At 36.4% G+C, this 17336-nt stretch overlaps 1 protein-coding gene across 2 annotated transcripts in view; it reads left to right on the forward strand.

Annotated features, from left to right (window-relative positions):
* ADK (adenosine kinase) overlaps positions 1-17336 on the forward strand; it is a 287668-nt gene that overhangs the window by 137248 nt on the left and 133084 nt on the right. For both annotated transcript variants that reach the window (XM_054163190.1, XM_054163192.1), the window contains exon 6: positions 2263-2371. In XM_054163190.1, coding sequence (XP_054019165.1) covers positions 2263-2371 — 109 coding nt within the window. The remainder of the gene's footprint in view (positions 1-2262; positions 2372-17336) is intronic.

Below are 17336 nucleotides of genomic sequence, written 5' to 3' on the forward strand. Positions count from 1 at the left end.
ACACTCTGTCATAATCTGTCACTTCGATTTGTACATTCTGCTCATAAATACCCACATACACAGAGTCTCCATTAAGCTGTTTCATTTGAAGCACTCTGTCTCCAATTACTGTTTCATTGAAAAAAAAATAAAGCTACCTTCTCTGTATCCCACATGTGGAACTTGAGTGTTGTTAGACAGTTTTAATTTGGAAAAGGTTGGGGCTTTGTCTTCAGTGTAACAAGCTTTTACCACACATCATATGAAGTGCATCACTACAGATCTTGGTTTACAGTTTTAGGGGCATGTGGTAAAAGAAAGGAAACATATAGTCTTTGCTTAGTTTTCTGGAATATACTTGCTTTTCACTTAGCAGCATACATAGAGAGACAAGATTTTGCCAGCTAGATCCTTGACAGATATTTAGGATTTGCCAAAACTGAAAGATTTAATTTACTTTTTAAATTTGGTGTACAGAGGATGACCACAGTTGTGCACATGTCTTTCTTGGACTTAGTTGGTTCTCCAGTAGCTCTCTTGTCATTGAAATGATAATACTCTTTAAGAATGTAACTTGTTCCCTGTTACTTATACTGCTGCAAAGGTTTAGTCTATTCATTTTTTACTTTCTTTCTTTCTTTATTTTCCAAAGTCACATTAGTTCTTGTTGCCTTTAGGCAACATATCTTGGAGATACGCTCCAAGAACAGTCCTGGGATGAAATGACACAGAACTGTAAACACACACACACATATATATATATGTATATATACCTCCTAACTGGTTTATTTTTTATGTACTTGATATGTTTGACTTAACAGAAATTGTCAGTGGTAACTTTTTTAGAGGGTTTACAGGAATACTTGGTTGCTGTGTTCAAAAGAGATTCTTCTGGGCTTTTGTTTTTTATTGAATAGGACAAAGACAAATGGTGGTGGTGCAAAGGTGCTGTTTTGAAAGAAATTTTCAAGAATTCTGAGTTTGCTTACCTTTTAACACCTATATGTCATATTCAGTTTGGAGGCAAAAGCATAACTCTGTAGAAGCAGATTAGCAAAACACTGATGCATTGTCTTTGGATTGTAGTAACATTTGTGTGGAAAAGGATAATACATCAACATTAGTTGTACGCGTGTTGGAGAAAGGCAAAAGTTTTCCATAGTCATACCTGGTTTGTGTAATTGCACAGTGTTTGTCTGGCTAATGTAGTTAAAAATAAATGGTGAAACAGTGATGTACTATAGGTGCATCCTATGACTACTAAATCTTGAAAATTAAACTTAAAATTCTGTTTGCCAGCATGGAAATGTCTGTTTCCCCAACTCCTATTCTATATATATTGGACGTAATAAAACATCTAATAATAAAATGGCACAGAAGAATGTGGTTGTGATAGCCAGAGTGGAGAGCTAGTGCATAAGCACCTTTTTATAACCTGTTTTTAGGAGTATATCAAAGTTTTGTGTGCTTTAAAAGGTTGAATTGTATGGCTGAAGAGCAGAATTTAATATGTATCTTACATGTAACAAAGTGACTAAGATAGAAGTAGTTTTGTTTTTGCTAATGGAAGTTGTGTCCCGTGGCTTATGTTTTAACTTGTTAGGAAAGAATGAAGTACAAACAAGTTTTTGGTAGTTTTCCACTAGTACACAGCTAAGCCAAATATTTTTTTAACAGTCCATCATCCTTTGCTAAAGGAAAATAAGAGCCTAACAGCAAAAAAACAACCAAACCACCAAAAAGACCAACACCTTATTTTCAAATAATATTATTTTTAAAATACTGTAACTATTCATTGGAAAAGTATAAAGGCATGACATAAATAAAAGTTTTGTTCTAGTGAATGAAAATGGTTTTCAGAAAACACATTGGAGTAGCTGCTTTCTTTTTGGTGCTAGATACTAGGAGAGTTTTAACAAAGTTCTGCAGATGCTCTATCATACAAAGGGGGAGTGGATCACAAAATGCAGCAAAAGGTTGATTCTAAGCAAATGTAGGCAGATAAACAGTATAATAGTGATAGGTAACATAAATTCTATAGCTAGATTTAAAATAAATTATTTAATGTGGTTTACATGTAAATAGTATTTAATATATCATTTCAAATACATTCTCTAAATACTATGAAGTGGTCAAAGTATTTGTGTTTTATGGTGCTCTTTCTTAATTGCTTTGATGTTCCTTAGGATCTTTTATTATCTTAGAGAAAATCTGTTCTTTATGAGAAATATGTGGTAGCTTTAGTTAAAGAGGATCTAATCCCTGGTTTTTAATCGCTTTCAGGTCTCTTGTAGCTAACCTTGCTGCTGCTAATTGCTATAAGAAAGAAAAGCATCTTGATTTGGAGAAGAACTGGAAACTGGTGGAAAAGGCCAAGGTTTATTATATAGCAGTAAGTTCAGCTTCTTTTAAATTGGTAAAATTCATGTTACAATACTATGAGGTTTAAACAGTCAGTGTGTCTGCTACATACGGTTTAGGATGATTTTGTAGGAATACAATGAAAGAAAATGACTTTTTCAGTTTCAATATAGTTTTATTTCTTTGAATTTAAATGTACAAATGTACAAGTATGTTTTAGTTGTGTACTTTCTTGAATGAGCGAGGAGAAAGTCATGAAAACTAAACATTTTCTAGAGCTTTTGTAGTAGTGCATCAAATTTACATTTCACATTTTCTAGTAAATTATTGTGAAGGATGCACAAATTATGTAGAAAAACACTATTAGCATAATTATTCACTGCAAACAGTTTGAGCTTATTTGTGTGAACAATCTTAATTGCTATTTATTCCACAGTAATTACTACTGCACCTTATAACTCAATATTCCAGAAACAATGATTGTGACAAATCTCTTGAATGTGGGCGGTGGGGCAAACTGATTTTAATGATGAAATCTTACTTCTGGAATAAAGAGGGTTTGAGAATGGAGCATTAGTGGATTCACAATTAGTATTCTTTTTTTACCATCCAGAATGTATTAAGCCAGATTCATATATTTGTATAGATCATGTCTTGTCTAAATAGAATTGACAAAATTCTTTCATCTTGCTCTCAAGTTGATATGGCTGATCAACATTTGCAAACATAAAACATCTATGACAGATAAAAACTTCGTAACGTGCATGTAATATATGGATTCTATATGACAGCTGCTTCCTTTCTGCTACCTGAGCTATGTGGGAACAGCTGGTAAGAAGTGTAAAAAATTGATTATCCAGGAGGAACAAGTTCACTGAAAATATAGTTATTTCCTTTAGCTAGTGTTAATGCCTCCTACAGCCTGTTAGTGTTCACTGCTGTAGGCTTTACATGGTTGTTATTGATTCTTCTGTATGGCCAAGATTGCCCCTTTATAACTGTCAAAAAATACTTCTAACCTTCACAGTATACAAAGAAAGTACATCCTACTGCTATGACCACATGTTTGTGCTGTGGTTATAAAGAATACGTAGGTGTATTGTCTACTTATTTTTTTATTCCTGTGTTTCAAGTATTCTGAGTTTTTGATTTGCCACTAATTATACCTTGGTCTGTTTCATATGCCTTGCTTAAGAATTAGTGCTATTTGGTAAAAGAAATACTGAAAGGCTAAGAGTATAGTTTAAATAAAGAGTAAGTATGACAAATGTTACCAAAAGCTATACTGCACTTACAGTGGAATAGAATAGAATAGGCTGGGTTTGGTTGTTTATATGTGGAGGAGGTTTTTTGTTTGTTGTAGTTTTTGTTTTAAATTTTACTGTGCTGAGATGCAATTGCCCATGAAGTTTTCAGTGTAAAATTTAGAAAAAATGAAACTTAATGGAAATACATCAGGAAAGATGGGAAACAATCTGAGATGAAAAAAGGGTGTTTTGGTGGGTTTTTTAAAGCTATACCCTTCATTTTATTTTAGTTCTGAAGCTGCTCTTCTGTGTTTAGTCAGCTTGATCACTTCAGTTGTGACTAGGTGATTCACTACAATGATTTTCATATATATTAAAAGCTCTTTTTCAGATGCCCGTTCTGTGGCATTTCAAGCTTTGACTAAGAGTGAACTACACTAAACTGAAAATGAAACCCATGATATGCATATGCTAATGGATAAATAAATAACATTCAAGTGCTAGTATTTGGTTTAGGTATTTGTAAAATGGAGTTCATATTAGGGAAACATCTGACTGCCTGAGGAGATCTGTTAAGTAAAGAACCTAGTTCACACCTGTAGCAAAAGTACTCAAGGGTGGGTTTAGCAGAGATTTCTAGGACGATCATTTCAGATTACAGAGTGCATGTGTAACTTTGTGTAATAGAAGGAGTAGAACCATACATGTTCTCCCATGCCCTTTTCTGTCATTTACCATTTTTACTTGCGGGTTTGTAGCAGTTTATCAGCTTAAACAAAGCAGTTGTCACTCCTGAAGTATAGGGTAGCTGAGTCATTAATTTGTTTCGTATTCTCTGCCTTTGCTTTAGTCTTGTTACCTTCCTTGGCCTTGCACTGTGCATATGTTGCTTTTCATTTCCTTTTTTCTATCCAACTGTCACCTATTTCTTGAATTTCATTAGAATTTATGTTAGTGGCAGATACTTGTGGAAATGTGTGTATTGAGATTATAAAACAATTAATTTTCATGGCAGAGTAGGGCAGTTGTTGCATTAGGACAGGTCAGTGATATCCTGTGGTCATCTCTATGTGCTTCCTAGAATAGATAATAAGCTTTTCAATTGAGCATTCAGCAGAATGGCCCTCAGATGAAACTTAGGTCTGAACTCTAATCAATTCACAGAGGGAGGAGTAGGTACAAAGGAAAAGATAGTAAAGCCGTGACAGAACCCTTGAAGACAACTTCTGTTACCATGAATGAGCACAATACATTTATTTTAGCCATCTGGTAATCAGATCTGGCAGACAAATTAGAGACTAGCAAAAAATAGGACCCTGTAAATCATATGTAGAAGCAAAATACAGAGTCTGGCCCAGCTATCTCAAAGATAGTAAACTTTAAAGGTGTATTTTAATCCTTTAAAATTACTCTACTTTGTGTAATTTAAGATGGATTACCTGTACTGTCAAACTATGCAATTTCTTTCTCTTCTCCAGATATTATTCATATACTTGCTGTAATTTCTAACGTTGACACCATATCTTCCAGTCTGTCATACTCATTTTGCTGTGGATCAGCTAGCTGTGCCTGATTAGAATTCACTGTGAGGGATTTATTTTATTTTTTGTTCCTACTGGGGCTAGAAAACATCTCTTCCTCAGACATTTCCCTTATTGGAGAAAAAGTTTAGTTATGATAATGCTACGCATTGTCATTCTGCCTTTGAAATTGTGATTGGGACACAGTCTGACATGAAAATAATCTTATGTTTTGTGTGTTTTGTAGGGGTTTCTTGTTTGTGGGTTGTTGGTGGTTTTTTTGGTAGTTGTTGTTGTTTTGGGGTTTTTTTTGTAATCTCATGGTGGTACTGTGTTTGTATAGGCATCCCTGAGAATGGTATAACATATTGAGTTGTGATTTTTTGTTTGTTTTTTAAGACCATCATTGTCTTGAGCGCCAGCTGAAATTTTTAGGATTTGCTGATGCTCAGTTTGTTTGACATTGCATGCGAACATTTTAATATTTTAATGCAACTTGCAGTATATAGCTATTAGTTTTCATATCTTACAAAGGCCTGGAATGCAAATATATTTTTATTGTTGATGGCTTTGATTAAAAAAATAATCTGCTGGTAAGAGTTACTTAGGAGGGCAGAGAAACTGGAGAATTTTGTTGTTTGACTCCAGTGAGCACCTCAGTGTTACTGTAAGGCATTTTGCGCTTGGAAAAGGAGAAAATGCTTTCCTTCATTAAAAGCTTCACATAACTTTGTGAAATCTTAACCCTGTGACAACTGATACTGCTTGCTCATACCGACAGCTGAATTTTAACTTTCTGCCTGTATTTGAAGATTATTGCCTCAGCTACAGTTCTTCCCAGATGTGTGTTTTCTCTTGTTCCAGTTAGCTACCTTTATTTCTGCCAGTTATGTAGCTTTACTCAATTTGTTCTTCAATCCAACAGCTGCATTTATTTAATGTCTCCAGTTGGAGGCATTAGGTGTGTGAAACATTGTCACTTGATGCTAATATTTTCTTGGTGCTTAAGTAATAAATGTGTTCTTGAAAGTTCCTTCTGTGTTTCAATTTTTAATTATTTTTTTTTCCTTCTTAAATATTTGTCTTTACTAAGTATATGAAATGATAGTATTGACTGCACTTGGGTTCCCAATCTATAGTAACTTGTTTCTTAGCTTAGAATGGATCGGTTAAGTAGCTCCCAAAAACCAAACAGAGCTTCCTTTAACAAAATGCTCAAAATGCTTTTCTCTTGCCTGTCCAAAGGAAAATAGTAGATTGTTAGTTAGGGACTGTATTTGAATTTTTGTTTTGTATATGCAGTTTGTGTGGTTAAAACCCCAATATTACAAATGACGTCTCTCAAAGCTTTTCTTGGTATCTTTGTAGACTCCTTGCCTGGCCATTTCATATAGGTTGCTGATACTCATGCCTATTGTGTTTATTAAAGAGATGTGGAACCTTTTTTACACCATACTTTATACAGTGTGATCTCTTGTCTTTCTGGTGCCTGAAGGCTTGAGCTCCTGTTCTACCTGTTGTAGGTAAGAGTAGAGGAGCAATGATGCTGTACTGTATCTGTAAGCCTTATTTCTATGTAGCTGAATGTTGGGTTACTTACTTTCAGTATTGCTATGCAACCTTTTATTCAGAGAAGGTAACACTTTCAGTCAGCTTTGCATAGGCTGTTGTTTCACAATTCATAAAAGTTTAAACTATTTTGTTCATCTACTTCTGTGTAGCAAATAATAGAAATTTCTCAGTGGGGATACCGATCAGTTGTTGCACATGAAGTATAAAATTTTCCAGTACTGGTTAAATTTGTTAGGCTACAGTTAAATTACATTCAACACCTTTAGCATCTCTTTTGTGTTTACAGAATTACTGCAAGGGCCTTTTTTGTTTGGGTGTTTTTTTGTTTTGTTTTCTTTAATGTTAATGACAAGACCACGTATCCTGGTTTTAGAGTGAATGTCTACTTAGAAGTGTCATGAGTTGCTGTGTGTAACATACTTATTTACTGAAGTTTTTAAAGCTCCAGCCACCCTGGTATGTTTCAGCAAATACTGTACCTAAGTGCTTGTCTAAGCAGGGAGATACTGTGGTGGTGTAGTGGGCTTGATGGTAAAATTATCTGGTTTCAACAGGAATCTGTCAAAACATAGGCTTGATGTCAGCAATGTGTAACAGTATTTTACATAAGGTTTGGCTATTCTACCTGAGTTAAAAAGAAAAAAAGCTGATTATTGTAACAATGTAAGTATAAATGAAATTTCTTTTGTGCTGTCTTCTTTCAGAGGCATATTCAATGAAGGCATTTTTATTATAATTTACTGCTATGATGATTGTGATAACTTACAATGGATTGTGATAGGCTTTTTTTCCTTTGAGTTCTGTGTGTCCATCATGGGAAATGGGAGAGAGACACACTGGCAGGAATCAAAATATCCCCTCCCCCTGCCAGGGGTGGGGAAGAAAAGAAAGAAAGAAAACCAAACAAACAGCAACGACAACAAAAACCCCACCCACAAACCAAGTTTGAATAACTCTGCAGTAGCTTTTTTTCATTGATAACTTTTGCCATAGTGCTCTGGCATCACTGTGTATGCCATTTGACATGCAAAAAGCTATTTTGTACAATAAATGAACAGGTTTTGTGGCCAGTAAAACATCATCCTGAATGTCTTAACCATAAAGAAGATGCTGCAGTTAGCAGCCATTAGTTGTGGCCTTTTTATTTTTTCCTGGCCTGGGATAAGATATCCTTCCTGAAATTCACAATCCCAAGGGCTTGTGTTTTCTGGAAGTTATAGCTGAAGTGCGATGCATTCATTGTGTAAATATGATAGACTCTGTATCTAACCGGGAAGCAGAGCTGCCATTTACTGACTTCCAAAACAAATATGAGAAAAATACTTTATCATAAATACAGAAATTCACAGCTTTATTTCTCTGACAAAAATGTGAGAAAGAGCTTTGTCTAAACTGGCACCAGTGTGTGTTATGTCATTCTGTGATGTATTTAGTATGTGAGCGTTATGCTTCCATTTTAGATATAACTTCTCATATGCTGACAATTTTGCCAGTGTTTTTTCTCCAGTAACTTGTATGGAAAAGGGAATTAGAAAGTTCTTCCCCCCCCCCCCATCTTCCCTCCCCCAATCTTGATCCTCAAGATGTCACTCTTTGAAGATGAATGCTTTATACTTTTTGCAGAAAAATGCATCCACTTCTAAGTGAGATTCTACCTCATTTTTTGCAATAGAAAACTGAGAATCTAACATGATAAAAATACCTCTTTCTAAATGTACACCTCTGCTATTAATTTTATTTACTTATATAAAGAATATGCACATTTCCTTTCCTGTCATTCTCCTCGTACCCCAGTAGCCTTCAAATTGCAGATACACTTCTTCAGCACAGTAATTAGTGAAGCTCAGTCATTGCTCCTTTTATCATGTGATTTTTGGGTGTTTTTTAGAAGAATGCATTATTAGAGCACTTACACAGCCAGTCTAACTGCAACAGCCAGGCGGCAATAGCAGTGCCATTTTTCACAAAGAAAATGTTGAACAGGAGCCAAATGTTTGGTGGCAGAGTCTGTTGCTAGGAAATCAAGTTCCTGAGGCGATTAATGACAAAGCAAGCAATAACAAGAAGGCAGAATTACAGATTTAAAAGAGCGGGAGAAAAAAAGTGGTTGGTGTTATAATTACCCAAAGAAATCCGTACTCATTAAATTGGCTGTTTTTATGATTGACTTTAATTGGAGGTTAGCTCAGATATTTAGCTCCTTTCCCACCCCTTTAAACACACACATGCACATAATCTGTAGAACTGCAGACTTGTTTTTCTAAGCATTGAGAGGAGCTTGCCCTGTAATTTGATCCCCACTGACAGATGCATTTTCTATGCTGCCATTTTGAATTAACCTATTGTGCAACAATTTTCCTCAGCTCTGTTGAATAAAACATCAAGTCTTATTACCTCAGATGGATTTGATAGAGTAAAAGAATGTACTTCTAGCTGAAGTAGACTATTTGCAATGAGTTCAGTGATTTGAACTCTGCCAACAAGCACCAATAATTTGTGATGTATACTTAAAGAACAAAAGAGAGAAGAGCCACGTGGGGGGTCTTTTTGGCTGTATGAAGTTCAGACGCAGACCTCAGAGTAATATTGTTGTTTGTGCTAAGGTTATTCCCCGAGATCAAACCTTTTTAGATCAAGCATGTTAACTAAGATTTTTTCCGTTGAGCAGATCAGTTTTGAATTGGAGATTCTGTTACCTTCAGTGGTTATCCAAACTGTCAGGCTACTGCTGGGATTACAAAAATAAAAATCAATCCCCCTCTCCCAGAAACCCCAGCAGGTGGATTTTTCCTCTAAGGCTTCTGTTTTGAAGAGAAATTTTCCCTTGTAAAATTGAGCTGGAATAAACGATGTTTTAAAATGTTTCTAAATTCCAAGTAATTTGTATCCTGTGTTAAGGGAAGAACCGGCTTTCACCTTATTCACTTTGCTTCCCAATTAGAATAATTTATGTAGTCGTTTCAACAAAATTTTGGCACAGAAATGGGGAGGCAACTGACCCTGACATTTAAATCCTGTCATGTTTCATTGATCATGTTCAAGACAATATTACCTACTTGCAGCAAGTGTGACAAAATATTCTTTTACAGTACCTGTAAGTGAACATGCAGAAATGAACTGTGAAAGCTAAATGATGCTATAGCTCCAAATTCCTAATCAAACAGAGAAACAATAGAACTGTGCCTTTTCTGTGCAGAAATACCCACATTACTAATCAGATGCCAATGCCAAGCTGTCTGCTTTGTTAAATACCCAGGTTCCCTGAGGCAAGAAGACAGCTGCTATAACTACTACGAAATTTGGTGGCTCAATCTATTTTTGCTACCCTTGGGCTATCAAGCTACTGTTAATTCAGACCACCTCAATTGCTACGCTTTAGGGATTTTTTTTCAAAATGTTTGTAATTAAAATGATAAAACATCATTATTACTCCAAAGATGATGTGTGTGCTTTGCATTTGACAGATACCTACAGAGATAAACCCAGCATGTAGTTTTCATTGACATAATGGTTGTGATTGCATTCCCCTTTTTAAAGTTATTGCTTTTGGAGTGGGGGTTGGGGGCAATGAGGGGAAAGGGCGTGTTCTGTTTCATTAGAATTCAAAAATCTGTTGAAATACTAAATCAGTCTCTTGCTTGCAAGCTACTTGTCTGCAAAGGCTGGATCATGCTTTGTAGCAGACTGGGGAGCGGTTGAGTAGAAGCATTCACCAGGGCCAGCTCTGCCGCCAGGGAGAGGAACAGGGACACACCGTGCCACCCGCAGACAGCTGCAGAGATCTCTTCTCCCAGATGCCTCTGCCTGTAGGGAAACTGATTCTCAAATCATATGTGAAGTCTGGGCAGACTTAACACACTATTTAAATGTAAATTAAAAAGGGAAGCCTTCCTACTCTAAGGGGTGAAGTGAATCAATTTGAAGGGAAAATTTTACTGCAGATCCTCTTGCATGTCAATCTTTATTAGATGCTCTCTTCTTGAGAGCACAAGAATTTTGTCTGTTACCATGTCAACTTTATTAGAGCAAAATCTCAAATCTAAAGCACCAGCAAATCGAGGAGTTAGGAGGTCTGATTGAAACAGTATTGGTTCTATCATGAATTATTTTTCATTTCAGAGTGTCTCTGGTAAGGTTTAAGAAGAGTCATTAATTTAAGACTGTTCTAAACATAAAAACTTGAAATTTGTGATTTTTTCTAATTTGAGGTAACGTACTTATTTCGGATCCTAACTACCAAAATTTATAGTAAATTAACAGTCACCACTGGGTAGCTTATTGAAATTTGGGATTCCACTATTCTTCTTGACTTGATCTCCTTAACACATAGAGAGGTCACAGTCTGCATAACCCTAAATTATGTATTCGTTGTATTGATGTCATCAGCTGCTGCATTAAAAATCACATCTAAATACCATGGCAATTGTACTGTGTTTTACATGAAGAAGGTTAATATTTTACGGTGAAAACTATGTGCATAAATTGAGAGCTGAGTTAAGCTATTTATGGTAGCCCACTGCTTAGTCTGAAGTAGAAATACTAGGTTCACTTGTCATTTAAGTGTGGAATAGGGGCAGTGCAGTTGTTTAAATACTAAGCTTGCAAAAAGTTATGATTAATTATTTGATTTGGAATGATCACTCTAAAATGATTACATTTGTGCTTGTTCATATAGTGCAAGAGGATTCATACATGCTTCCTTTTAGCTCGAAAAACTGAATGGTACTGAATGGCATTGATCTACTCTCTAGACTACAGGTGGTTTGAAATAGCAGGAGTTGCAAGCAGAATAGGGACCTGAAGGCTACTTTTATTCTACCAGTAGCAATTATCATTTAAGAAACTAAATGTTTTCACAGCATAGCTAATCATTATCCTAAAAGTCTTGTGTTAAGTAAATTTGTGTACTACATTGTGCTTAGAATTGTGTCTCATTAATCCTTCTAGTTGTGGGGCTAACGCTTTGTCACCAGTGTGCTGGGTCACCTGTTTGGTAAATGTGCTTCAAACTGTCTGGCTTAGTGAAAAGAAGGAAGATCCTTCTTTTTTCTTCTTCCTTTTATTAAGGATAGCATACTTAAGGTAATACTAAATTCTCTGAATAAGTAATGACTGCTGCTTTAGAAGACATTTCTAAGCTGGAGAAGAATATCTACACTGTTTCTTTCTAAGGCATACCCAGACCATCATGACAGCAGGTAGGGCTAGACTGACAAAATGTTTCAGCTAACATGACCAAGAAAAAAACACCAGTACTAACCCTTGCAAAGGTTTGACTTAAAGGCTAAAGGTGCTTAGATTTTGTCGAAAATACTAGGATCCGCTTGATGCACCTCCTGTGGAAAACACTCCTGATGGTTTAAGACTTCTCTTTGGCATAACTGGAGACAGTTTATACCAGCTGCTATGCCAGCAGAAATGTTCTCACGTTCCTAGACTAACCATACTTGCAGGAAAGTTTTTATTGGCAGATCCATGTTGTTTAAGGATAATGTGTGTGTTTTTTTCTAAATAATGTAGCTGCTTGGGCAGAATCATCTAATAAATACCTGCCCATAATATTCACAATAGATATCAACATCGTCAAACTTTGTCATCCATAGATCTCGCAAATCCTCTCCTAAATCACAGGAGTTCTTCTGTGTGGTGTGTGGGTAATAATGTCTAGCCCTTGGAGATCTGCAGATGAAATCTGACTTGTTACTACTTTTTATGATAAAGTTGCTGAAGTTGTATTGCAGAATACCACTATGCCTAAAACTTTTTTTGGCCAGCTGTGGTATTGCCAGATGTGATATAACAATACTCACTTGCAAATTGGAAAATGGTGGAGAACAGCAGTTAACAGTATTTAGCCTTAGCATATGCCTCTGAACATATCTTTTTAATACCATATGGAGTATAATTGGTGCTGAACAACTCTGAGGTGTTCTGTGAAAAGTAAAGGCTAAACATTATAAAGAAGCATAATACCTGAAAGATTGAGACAAATGGAAGAAATGTGAGACAGAAGAGAGGTACCACATGTTCTGTCTCTGCATAACCTAAAGGGAGAGTCTACAGTATTTTTAATAGAATTCCGTTCACAGTAAGTTTAAAATTAAGAAATTCAGCTAAACAGTGCCTAGGTTGTGGACATGGAGGATGGTGTATGTGATTGGAATGAAGCAGAAACAATTCATTGAGAGCACTTGAGAATATTAACATTTATAGCTGGGCTTACTATCATTGATGCTCTTTGTATATCATGTTCTAAAGCACTTTTCACTGCAGTGTAAGGTAAGAATGAATTTCATCCTTAAATATGAATTTATCCTTTGTCCTTTGAGGACTGCAATCAAATCTTAAAGAGCTGGGGTTTTTCATTTACATATCAAAATACCTTATTTCCAAAAGACTGTTACAATTAGTAGAGCTATGTGCTGAAATTAAAAATCTTCACCGTTTTATTGATTTTAATCATGAACTGTAGCTGAATGTAGAAAAAAAAATTGCCAACTATTAGTGATTGAAATTTTTCAAAACTATGAAGGATGCAGTTTTCTTTGAAGAAAAAGATATTTTTTTCAATGAGCATTTATGTGGGGGATAGCAAGTATTCATTCCCCAGGACTAGTGCTGTCCCTAAGTGTTTCTTTATACTGCTGAGAATGGGCTGAAGAGAGTTTCTGCTGAGGGCTGTAGATTCTTATCTGCCTAATTGAGCCATCATTTGTTGATGTAAGGGAAATCATGTGACCTGCCTTCAATGCTTTTCTCAGTAACAGAACAGCCATACAGAATTCTGTGAGGTTTGTATTGCAGCAGAATGAAATGTTTGAATATTTGTGGGGTAAATACATTAAATAAAATAGTCAGATTTAACTACTTGAAAGCTTTGACCTTTCTATGACAAAGCCCCCAGACCTTCAGAATATGAATGTAAGAAGTCCTTAGTTTTTTCAGCATGATGCTAAAATACTGTCAGTAGAATTGAAAGCAGGTGTCATCTTTAAGCAAAAATGTCCATATAGTAACCTGCCCAGTTGCAGAGCTGGTACAAAATCTTGTACAGTGGTAAAAGAAACAAAAATATTCAGCATTAACATTTAGTAGATAAGTACCAGGAAAGGGTGTTAAATTCCACTGTAATTTGAGTCACATTCTGAGCTTTTTTCACTCAATCCAGTACATCAGTTTTATATTAAGTCATATTGTCTATGTCAAATACCCTCTTTCAGGGAATGTAGAATTGCAGGTATGCTGCTGTCTTTTGGAGGTATCTGTTTGCTAGAATACTTTGGTGCTAGAAGAGTCTGGTGCAATAAAACCCCACAAAACCAAAGCAAAACCCCCAAACAACACTAAATTTAGTCAATCTTAACTAAAAAGAAATTAATGCCAGCTTTTTTAAAAATATGTAATGACTGTCTGCTCTGTTGAAGCGGTATCATAGCTTGGAGCACAGGGCTTCAGCAGCAAAAGTACTTCAGAAACCATGTAAAGAAGGAACCTGAGTGATACAACTCTTGCATTTTAGTTTATGAATAAATAGATAATCTGATCACATATGCTAATTTTCATATCCCTACAGTCATATCACAACTGACCTGACAAGGAAGTGTTATCAGAGCAGTACTTGTGTCTTTCTGCAACTGCAGATCTCTGTAGGGAATCCTGTAAGATGAAAATCATAGCTGGAAGAGTATTTTATGTGTTTCTCTTGGTTTACTCTTGTCTAGACATCACTTGTGTCTGCTATTGGGATGCCATACTGGAGTAGGAGGAACTTTGTGCTGATAATTTACTATTGTATCTTTTAAGTTAACAAGATTGGTGACATACACCTCTTGTTCTTGATTTTTTTTAACTTAGAGAGAGAAGAAAAATGTTACCAATAATGAAAAGTAAGACAAAAGAGGTGAATGAGAAAATCCTCTGTCCTTAAATGTTAGGAAAAAATGATCCCTGGCCATGTTAGAACATTGTCTGTTACTCTTCTGCATAAAAAGAATACACATACTTGAATGTTTTCTTTGCAGAAAAGCGTGATAATATTGGTACAGCAAAGTACAGCTTGTGGACTATGGCAGAGCATTTATGGTGCTTTCCGCTGTGTTCAACTACTGGTTTTAAATCTGAAAATAGATTATGTTAGGCCATAATTGGTTTTAGTCTGTATTATCAACTACAAATAAACTGTTGGGTTTCTATCTGCCCTGAAAGCAAAACTTTTATTTCTAACTGTACAATATAATAATATGTGTGTAAGTAGAAAATTCAAGGGTGGATTTAGACTTCAACATGTAGACAACACCTAACATGCTACCCAGGCCCTGAATGCCACTTCCTAAGCTGAAGGCTATAAATGGCTATCACAGGTAAAAAGCTATGACTGAATCACAGTCTAGATATATTTAAACTGAAGAGAGAGTCATCCTTGCCTCCTCTTGTTTCCTCATTTGGAAAAGTAATTCATAACATTTGACAGACTGTGATATTTTTGTGCTGAGTGACATATTGTCAGGAAGGAAGAGCACTGCCACATTTCCACCCGTTCTTCTCATTCAACTCCAGTTAGAGATTAACAGACCTTAGACATTGATCTTGCTTCCTTCTTTCTACTCATAACATCGATGTATTTGTACATATGCAAATGATGCATCAGTTGGGATTTTGCAAGTAATTTTCTCCTCCTTCTAACAATAACTGATCGATACTGTTATAGTTGGGTTTTTTCCCAAAAATCTAAATTAACTCATTGTCTTGTCTCTTCATTTTTTTAGTACTATATATATTGTAATGTTGAAAGTAGTCACCTGTATTTTATTGTAAATGGACACTACTTAATATTGCATCTCTTTTGTAATACTGTATTGGCTTCTTGTTGCAATTCAGCTAAGTGTTCAGTATTTATCATTTTAACATTAGGTAGGTTTTAGTTTTAAATTAACAAAAAATATATACTGGTTACTCAAAGACTTTTAAGAACAACAAAAGCTAAAAAGTCTTAATATTATGGAATTTATTTTCCCTTGAGGGACGTGGTAGAGTCACCATCACTGGAAGTGTTTAAGAGGAGACTGGATGAGACACTTGGTGCCATGGTTTAGTTGATCAGATGGTGTTGGGTGATCGGTTGGACTTGATGATCTTGAAGATCTTTTCCAACCTGGTTAATTCTATTCTATTCTATTCCACATGTGTACTTGGGTTTGCCAATTCAAAATATCAAATGGAAGTTTCTGGGTTTAGTACGACAAGAAAAGGGGAGATCGAGATAATAAGAACCTTGGTTTGTTGATATGACCACTGGCAAAAAAAAATCAGTGTTACTGAGTGACTCGTGTACTAGAAGAGCAAGAGCAGCCCACAGCTGAATAAAAAGAAAAATCAGTAACACTGTGTGTACTTTCCTGGTTTGCTTGTGTACCTTAATTATTCTAATTGAAGTAAGATTAAATACTTACTGTGACATAAATAAACTAAAAGTTTGATTTATGAATTAGAATTTGGGGCTGAATCTAGAATACGTTTAAAGTCTATTTCAATTTGAAGAGCTAAATATGGAAGTTTGAATGAAATGCATAAAGTGTGTTAGCTGTTAGGGACCTCGACCAACTGGACAGATGGGCAGAGTCTAATGGGATGGCATTTAACAAGTCCAAGTGCCGGGTGCTGCACTTTGGCCACAGCAACCCCATGCAGAGCTACAGGCTGGGGTCAGAGTGGCTGGAGAGCTCCCAAACAGAGAGGGACCTGGGGGTGCTGATTGACAGCTGCCTAAACATGAGCCAGCAGTGTGCCCAGGTGGCCAAGAGGGCCAATGGCATCTTGGCCTGTATTAGGAATAGTGTGGCCAGCAGGAGCAGGGAGGTCATTGTGCCCCTGTACTCTGCATTGGTTAGGCCACACCTTGAGTACTGTGTCCAGTTCTGGCCCCTCAGTTTAACAAGGACATCGAGACACTTGAACGTGTCTAGAGAAGGGCAACAAGGCTGGTGAGAGGCCTTGAGCACAAGCCCTATGAGGAGAGGCTGAGGGAGCTGGGATTGTTTAGCCTGGAGAAGAAAAGGATCAGGGGTGACCTCATTGCCCTCTACAACTACCTGAAAGGTGGTTGTAGCCGGGAAGGGGTTGATCTCTTCTCCCAGGCAACCTGCACCAGAACAAGGGGACACAGTCTCAAGCTGTGCCAGGGGTGGTTTAGACTCGAAGTGAGGAGAAAGTTCTTCACTGAGCGAGTCATTCGTCATTGGAATGGGCTGCCCAGGGAGGTGGTGGAGTCACCGTCCCTGGAGGTGTTCAAGAGGAGACTGGATGTGGCACTTGGTGCCATGGTCTAGTCGTGAGGTCTGTGGAGACAGGTTGGACTTGATGATCCTGGGGGTCTCTTCCAGCCTTAGCTATACTGTGATACTGTAAATTCTACATGAGTAGTATTTGCTTTGGAGTTCTGCTTAGCTTCACTGATAAGTTGGCCTAGCAATACTCAAAAATGATGGTTGCCTTGAAATGGCAGTGGTTCAAAAATAAGCCCCATGCAAATTAGAGGTTGTTAATATTTGCCTGACACAAAAATGAAGAAGTTTTAGAGTTTGTTTTAAAATAATGAAAAGCTTTTTGAAATCCTGTGAAACATTGTGGGTTCATTGTCCATGTCAGTCATGTTTATTGA

This window comes from Dryobates pubescens, chromosome 8 (genome assembly GCF_014839835.1).
Source record: "Dryobates pubescens isolate bDryPub1 chromosome 8, bDryPub1.pri, whole genome shotgun sequence".
In the NCBI taxonomy this organism is placed as follows: Eukaryota; Metazoa; Chordata; class Aves; order Piciformes; family Picidae; genus Dryobates; species Dryobates pubescens.